We start from the raw sequence: 8,569 nt of genomic DNA, 5'->3' as shown, positions 1-8,569 counted from the left end.
TCTTCAACACAGATTAAACTATGCTGGCTTCTTCTCGTCCATCTGCAATCCACCTGTCCTGCCATAGTCACAGCGCAGTCATTGGACCTGTAATCCTGAGGGTCTTCAAGTATCGCTACCGCCCACACCTCAGGATCTACAAGAGAGGCTTTAGCCCCTGCTAGCTGCCTGTGCCATCGTGCGAACACTGTGGGAGAGACATGAGGGAGAATCCAGGTACCTCTTTTTAGTTATATATAGCCTCACGTGGAAAGGATTAAGCTCCTCGCAGAGGCTTATGCTAGTGTTAGTCCTGAAGCTATGCCCATGCAGAGTGCGCAATGGGGGATGATGATGGAAGGGCCTTCTGTTAAGGTCTACGTCCGGTCTGTGAGCTAAGGATTATGACTGATGTGCGGCAGGTACAGGGATATGGGGAAAGATGAAGCGGCTGGGTGTGGAGAAGTGCTGGAAAGGGGCTGGAAGATGCGATAGCTGAGAATCCGTACTGGTTGGCTCGTCATAGCCCTGTCCGCCGAACACCTTACCGGAATAATGTATACCTGCTGCGGTATAAGATAGAATGAGGTGGGAGCGTCACTCGATCAAAGCAACACACAACGCGTACCAACGTCAGGTCCTCGTGCGCTCTCTCACCTGCGCATCCATATATTGAGCTGCGCATCACTTATTAAAGGTTCAGTGTGTATCCACTTAAAGTCAGAAAGGGATCTACTGGCCAAGGTTTCGATAAGGAAAGGCACTTACCTTTGGACATAATGACAGGAGCGGTTAACGCATGGTCTCTGGTTATAGCTCGTTTTACCATATTCACTATAATGTTGATGCCTTTAAACACAGTAGTGTTTTTTACTTGGAATACATAGGGAGAGCCTCCAGAGGGAGATGGCGGCCTCTTCTGCATGAGACGACACTGATGCCAGGCATGTTGCAACCCACCTTGTTCTCTAGCAAGACAGCCCAACGAGAGCGGTAAACCAATCATCGACTTTGAACGGAGGTCCTATATGTCATGATGTAGCGCACGTCAATTTTCAACGGCCACCAACCTTACACCACATTGACACCTCTCCACACCGCCCAAGTGCCTGATATTGAGCGGGGGCTCCACTCCAAACAAGGTACAGCATTCGATGCTGAGCATCTGAAATTTAATGCACATTCTCATACAACCTCAAACCAACGAACAGTTGGCCATATTAGAGGCTCTACACACTAAGTTAACCACACCATGCTCTGACTCAGCATCTGTGGTTCGCCTGTAATTACGGCCCATGTTGCTGCAACAAAAATAAAAAGACACAACCATTAGAAATAAGCATCCTCGCCTGATAAATCTTAAATTTCTTGCCCATCCTAATGTTTTCCAGGTCCTCCATAAATGCAAAATCAATGCTCATAAATAACGTCTGGAGTGTGAGTTTAGTAGAAGTTTAGAGCCCGCTCACATCCTATGCTGCTCACCAGGTAGCCACCTTCCGAGACCCACACCAGCTATTGATTCTTCGTGGATGTTCTTTGCCTTTTTAGCCTCTATAGCATTGAAATTGTCTCCCAATATCTCAACTCAGGTCACACAGTGCAGATTCTACAAAAGAAGAGAAGTACATGAAGGTGAGTTCCCATCAATATGTGAGTTGTACAGGTGGTTATGATCTACATACAATGAAAACCTACACACTTAAAAAGAAGATCTGGATCCGTCTTTAATGAAAAAACCTAAGGGCTCGCATCTCTCATACTCGAGCTGATGCACCAGCCCTGCAGTGCTCCACGTTTTTGTCAGAACCTCGCCCTTGCCTTTCGGTGCTTTCCTGAAGAATCGCTCTGGTGGAAACGACAGACTATCCGTGTCTGACGCGTTGTACTGATTCTCGCCTGCCCGCAGGGCTGGAGCCGACTTTGAAGATCTCCCCTTTCCGAATCCCAACCCACCGGCCCTCGCCTGCCACTCATCAGCTGGATGAATGCGCTCGACTGCGCCGAACCAGCGCGCCCACCGGAACCAAATCACCCTCGAGGAAATCATCGCGTACAGGATGATAAAGAAGCAGCTTACCACTGCATACCAGTACAGGGCCGGCTACCTACAAAGCGTAAAATTCAAACAAAAAACTTGTGAATGTTTTTTAAGTCCAGAATGCAGAATTTGGTTTACGTGCCACGAATACGATTTACGACCATTACGGAGAATCGTGACATTTCATCATAGGAGACCAAGAAATTTAGGCGACGGACAGGTCTGTACAAGTTACTTGAAAGCCGTTCCCAGGGCAGGTGAATCTTATAGTGGGAGGATTTTTCTTTTTTTTTTCTTCAAAAGATTAAACTATTTGTTTTTTCCATCTGAATCACTGTCTGCCATAACTAAGCAGTCATTGCTGTATCCCCCCTGCAGGGTTTCAAGTATCTCTACCTCACACCTCAGGATTACAAGAAGGTTTCAGCCCTGAACTCTGTGCATTGCGAACATGTGGAGGATGAGGGAGAATCCAGGTACATCTTTTTATTATATATTAGTACGTGAGGAAATTAATCTGCAAGGTTATGTAGTGTTAGTCTGAAGTATGCCCATGAGATCACAATGGGGGTGATGATGGAAGGGCTTTTTAAGGGTCACGTCCGGCTGTGAGTAAATATATGTGTTGTCATGCAGGTACAAGATCACTGATATCATAGGAAAAGATGAAGGGCTGGGTGTGGAGAATCTGAAAGGGTCTGGAATGATAGCTGGAGAATCCTCTCTGGCGTATGAGGAGATCATCACCATGAACCTGGTAAGAATGAAGTGGGCACACAAAAAAACACACGCGTACACGTAGCCTCCTCCCTAGCCTTGAGCTGCTCACTCATGTGATCTTTCAAGAACAAAGGCTTGCTTGATACAAAGAGTTAATGCATCTGGTTACTTTACACGTATTTGATGCCTTAACATGATTGTCCGGGCCAATAGGTCACATGCAGAGCCATAGGGATCGGGGCCTATCTGGTGAGGCTAGGACAGAGAACCATTCAAGTGGACAACTCTCACATTATCCTTACTGGAGCTGGGGCACTCAACAAGGTAAGATGATCTGATCTGAATTTAATGCATATTTTACTACACCAAGACAGTTTTTTTGCTCTTAAATTTAAAACACAATGCTGTTGTGTGATTGTGTGCACTGTGCTCCAAAAAAAAAAAAAAATCATTAAATCTGTAATTTCTAAATTCACATAATTGATGCATTTGCATTTTAATGAGAAATTTGCTATAAATATTCATTCACTCTTACTGTACAGTGTGGTTTTTTTTTTTGGTTTTTTTTTACAATAAATGAATAAACTGCAGATTATGAAATATATAATGACAGGGTCGAGTGGTGTGTGTGTTTATGCATCAAAGAAAAGAAATGAGAAGAGTGTACTAAAATTGTGGTGCTGTTCCAACTCAGCGCTCAGGCTTCCTTCCACCCCCTTCTGTTCTACTAGGATTCCCTTTCCGATCCCAGCCACCGGCCTGCCTGCCACTCATAGTGGAATAATTGAATGCGAACCATGAAGTTGTATTTGCATAGAAATAGAGTGACATGCCAGAGGCTGCAGTGTAGGACACCCATATCATTTGTTTTTAATCAAAATGAAAAGTTTTGCTGAGGCAGATTGTTTTCTGCAAGCAGTTGATTGGTGTGTTGATGCACGTGTGTGTGTGTGTGTCTCTCTCCATGCTTCACTACCTCCTCTTGTCTTGCTTTCCATTCTCTGTCCTTGTCAGTGCATTAAGATGACTCTATTTCAAATTAGATGATAGATCGCAACATGACAAATCATGCAAATGGCCCAATGATGGCATACCTTTTTGCTTGGAGCTCAATTGTTTTTAGATGAGCCTCACTGTTTAGCTCTGTCTGTGGGTGTAGACTCATAGTAATGTTTACTGACAATGTGCAGGTGATGTATTGCAGTATGTTCTTTGTTTACAATGGGTTGTGTTTATTTTAGAATAGTACTGATTTCACCAGCGACACAGGCAAGAAATAGGGTCGTTTTTTTTTTTCTGCTCGTTTATCATATGGTTTCCTGGCTATTAACTGAAACTTAATGGAGAGCAGGAGGCTGCCACCCAGAGATCATCATTTCATTAGCTGCTGGAAAGCTCTCATATTTTCATGGGGAGTGGATAGTAACTACTAGCATAAATACCCCAGTGAGCTGTTACATCCAGTCTGCCCCTCATTTTCTTCCTCCCAGCCATCTCCCTGTGTCCCTCCTCCTATATCTCCTCCTCTTCTCTCTGCTGTGGAATCTTAATGAATCTGGCAGTGGCCGGAGGCACAGGGGTTTTGTGTATGTCAAGGTGACTGCAATGTTTCTTGGGGCCGCAGGCTTTCCTGACAGCTTTAGGAGAGTGCCCTAGATTTGTAGCCAGATACATAACCATTAATGGTAATAAAGAAAGTAAATGATGGCTGAAAAGGTGAGAGCTGAGGGTAGGCATTGAGCTCCTCTCTGATTTTTATGGAACCATGTCAGGGCCCTGCCACCTGTTCTAGGCTGCTTATGAAAATAGGGTGGGCTGGGAGTGAGATTTTATAGCTTCAGGTTGGCATAGGGACAGTTTTAAAGGTGGCTTCCATCTCACCCTTATACAACAGCCCCTTTTACAACTGGTGGAACCGGAGGATTCACACACAGGACAACAAAAAGGGATGCAAGCCAGTTAAATGAATGAAAGTGTTTTGGATGAAATTCACACTATCTGTTAGAACATTCCCTCAGGAAGAGTGGCAGGTGCTGCCACCCACCTGTGACTGCTGGAGTAGAGACATTTCTGGCTGCTGATCATCTGTATTGATGAGGCAGTGAGACCATGTAATACAGGGTCCTGCTGTTACCCAGCTTGTCTGTGTCTCTGTGCGATCTCATTGAACCACACTCCCGGTGAAGCCAGACGCCAGAAACCAGAAGCCTGGTGACAGGACCTCCTGTTGTCGGCCAAGGTTGCACAACATGAACAGTGGATTAACGCTGTTGCCTCCATTAAGAGGCCAGGGTAAATCCACGCTAAATTTAACTGGGCAGAAAACTGCTGTTCCAATTTTTAAGCAGGCTCCAAGAGCAGTGCTTCTGCAGTTTTCAGTTGTAAGTGACTTTCTGTGTTGTACCCTCAAAATAAACTCATGTTTACTTCCACAGTACATGCCTAAAAAAACAGAATCAAATGCATGCTGGGATTCAACAAAGAAATGTATTATTTTTAATCATCCTTTTTCCCCCCATCTAAAATCCACACCTTCGTCTTTTTCCTACTACAGGTGCTGGGCAGAGAAGTGTACACATCGAACAACCAGCTGGGTGGAATCCAAATCATGCACAACAATGGTGTGACCCACTGCACTGTTTGTGATGACTTTGAGGGAGTCTTCCTGCTTCTGCAGTGGCTTTCCTACATGCCCATGGTAATGTTTAGCTGTTGTGATAAATTAACTTATCCAGATGTTTGGAACTATGTGTTTTTGACCTTGTAAAATAAAAACATTTCTTTTATTTTTTGTTTTAGTGTAAATCTAGTCCAGTGCCCATCCTCAGTGCCAAGGATCCAGTAGATCGGCCTGTGGAGTTTGTGCCTACAAAGGCACCCTATGACCCTCGTTGGATGTTAGCAGGACGTCCCAGCCAGAGTGAGTATCTAGTCTGGGTGTCCAGAGAAATCTTGTAACCGAAACTCCAATTTTTGACGACATTTATGTGATTGTATCATGTGTTTATAACCATTTTATGTCTTACAGACATGCTCTGCTCCAAAAATAGCATCCTGGTTTTATCTACAATGATGATTAATACACTTTTACTTTTACTCATTTCCTCCACTAATTATTTTCATTGAAAATGCTTTATCAGCATCTGTAAAGAGTCACACCCACACTTTATTTTTGTGTGCGTTATGTCAAGTATACAAAGATTTATCATTTCAGCCTGATATCCCCTGTGTTAAAGGTTGAAAAAATTAATAGTAAAGAGACAATATTAAGAATTTAAGAGAGAAATGGGGACAGCTAATGCTGCTGAAGGCAAGATCAAGATGGTACCAAAATGGATCCAGTGTGTTTTACACTGCAGGTCTGGACTGAGCAGGTTCCACATCAGTGTAATTACAGCTTGGGACAGCAAAGGGATTGGGGGACCGTGTTGGAAGCCAGTCAACGTCTCTGGTAGTGATGAGTGGCGAGGCTTAATTGAATGGTAACCTCATAGGCTGGGCATGTTTCTCTGGGTGTGCAGGCAGAAAAAGAGCTGAGTAAGCCTTCTTATACAGTCATCCATCATGGTTGCTGCCAAGATTATAAATACATAACCTCGGGCTGCATGATGAATAAAGCCAGGATTTTTTATAAAACACAATGGAAAGAGAATATTTTTGGGAAACTAACACACTTGCATTCCCAGTTTGTAATAATTAACTCCACTTTTCACTGTTTCACTCTCTCTGATTTTCTTTTCTGCACTTTGTCGCTTTTCTTATCACTTCTATCTGTATATACAGCTCCAAAAGGTTCCTGGCAGAATGGCTTCTTTGACCATGGCTCCTTCATGGAGATCATGCAGCCTTGGGCTCAGAGTGTGGTGGTCGGCAGGGCCAGGTAACTGCCCCAACAAAACCCTAAACCCAGATGGCACAATGCCAATAAGGGATTTATTTGCACTGTAAATGTAGTCGAGGTATTTTGTAGATGTCAGCACTGAATGGCCTCTTCTTCACAGACTTGGGGGGATACCTACTGGGGTGGTTGCTGTGGAAACCAGGTCAGTGGAGCTGTCAATCCCAGCCGATCCAGCCAATTTGGACTCGGAGGCGAAGGTAACGGCTCGCGCCATACGTATACTAGCATCTCAGTACTTGGACATTTAAAAGACACTCATGTACTAATGCTGATTTTCTTATTTGTATGTTTAGATCATCCAGCAGGCAGGACAGGTGTGGTTCCCAGATTCTGCATTTAAAACAGCCCAGGCCATTAAGGACCTGAACAGAGAGGGCCTACCTCTCATAGTGTTTGCCAACTGGAGGGGCTTTTCTGGAGGAATGAAAGGTACTTATGCTCTCATGGTAATCAGTCAGTCTGTGTTTAAAGTCATTCAGTCCCTCATATGAAATTCTTCTTCTTAGATATGTACGACCAGGTGTTGAAATTTGGGGCCTACATCGTGGACGGGCTTAGGGAGTACAAGCAACCGGTACTGGTTTATATCCCACCCCAGGCTGAGCTAAGGGGAGGATCCTGGGTGGTTATAGATCCCACCATCAACCCTCGTCACATGGAGATGTACGCTGACAAGGACAGTCGGTAGGTTGGATGAAAAAAAGAGCAGATTAAGTATAGTCTTTATCAAAAAAACAACATTTGTTTATTTTAATTATTCTCATCTCCAGAGGTGGAGTGTTGGAACCTGAGGGAACAGTGGAGATCAAGTTTAGGAAGAAGGACCTGGTTAAGACCATGAGACGAGTAGATCCGGTCTACATGGGCTTGGCTGAAAGACTGGGTGAGTCCTCCGCTTCGATTCTAATTATAGATCTTTACGGGTGTCTTCGCCCCCCTCTGCCTTGTCCTCATTTTAGTAAGGCGCAATATATCAGGTGGGAGCATGTGTGCTTTCACTTTTGTTCTTTGATGTTGATTGTATCATCTTCACTGCTGTCCCTCGGGAGACGTGTCAATCACAGCCTACTCAGATCAATCACAGGCTCTCCTGTCTCTCCTGTGTATCGATTTTCCTCCAGGCTCAGAGCAATTGTGGTCTGATACTGTGTGGGCTCGGCGCTTTGGGCGAACTGGTGGAATTGAGGGGTTACTGGGGAGGGTTTGAGAGCTTACAGATTGGAATTGACAGAAATCAGTCTTCGTTGACAGCGACCAGGGGTTTGGGGGAGCTCTGAAACAAAATGCTGTTAACGGGAGTTAATTCGCAGCTGCATGCTCATCTAGAACCTGATTTCATGGTAACTGAACTATACGTAAAGGCCAACTGTAAGACTACTATGTTAAGATATGATTTTTGGCTTTTACACCTAAACTAAAATGACCTGACAGCTGTGTTGTATGCGTTGTTTTGAAACTCCAACAGGAACCCCAGAGCTGAGTCCCCCTGACCGTAAAGAGCTGGAGACCAAGCTGAAGGAGCGTGAGGAGTTTCTCCTGCCCATCTACCACCAGGTGGCTGTGCAGTTTGCAGACCTCCACGACACCCCAGGTCGCATGCAAGAGAAGGGCGTAATAACGGTGAGCACTTTTTATTTTTTAAATGCTGTCTTGTGTGCATGTATTGCTGCAGTGTGAGTGTGCAGTATGTGAATAACCTGAAAAGCCCCCAGGGGAGTATCAGTCTAGCTGCTGCTGCACCTGCCTTGTGAATAATGTTTGGTCTCACAAGGCTGTGAGACTCGTCCTCATAATTATCTTCTGATGACCCTGGTCAATCACCTCAGAAACCGTGGAGCAGCCTCAGGCAGGCCCCAGCTCATTCTGTGCCTTCCCAGTCCCATCTTTCACATACAAGTATACACACTTTGCTCACATGACCAGAAGGG

General features: G+C 44.7%; 1 protein-coding gene across 1 annotated transcript in view; it reads left to right on the top strand.

The window, feature by feature from the left end:
• acaca (acetyl-CoA carboxylase alpha) overlaps positions 1 to 8,569 on the top strand; it is a gene marked incomplete in the record, with an annotated part of 32,353 nt that overhangs the window by 20,031 nt on the left and 3,753 nt on the right. Inside the window, 11 exon segments of the mRNA XM_035667150.1 lie at positions 2,399 to 2,496; positions 2,657 to 2,777; positions 2,954 to 3,064; positions 5,295 to 5,438; positions 5,540 to 5,660; positions 6,524 to 6,620; positions 6,742 to 6,838; positions 6,935 to 7,070; positions 7,148 to 7,325; positions 7,412 to 7,524; positions 8,107 to 8,261. Coding sequence (XP_035523043.1) covers positions 2,399 to 2,496; positions 2,657 to 2,777; positions 2,954 to 3,064; positions 5,295 to 5,438; positions 5,540 to 5,660; positions 6,524 to 6,620; positions 6,742 to 6,838; positions 6,935 to 7,070; positions 7,148 to 7,325; positions 7,412 to 7,524; positions 8,107 to 8,261 — 1,371 coding nt within the window.

This window comes from Morone saxatilis, unplaced genomic scaffold (genome assembly GCF_004916995.1).
Source record: "Morone saxatilis isolate NCDOM2014 unplaced genomic scaffold, NCSU_SB_2.0 Contig20, whole genome shotgun sequence".
NCBI lineage: Eukaryota > Metazoa > Chordata > Actinopteri > Moronidae > Morone > Morone saxatilis.
Note: the sequence above shows the minus strand (reverse complement) of the source record. Positions and strands in the feature narration are given on the sequence as shown.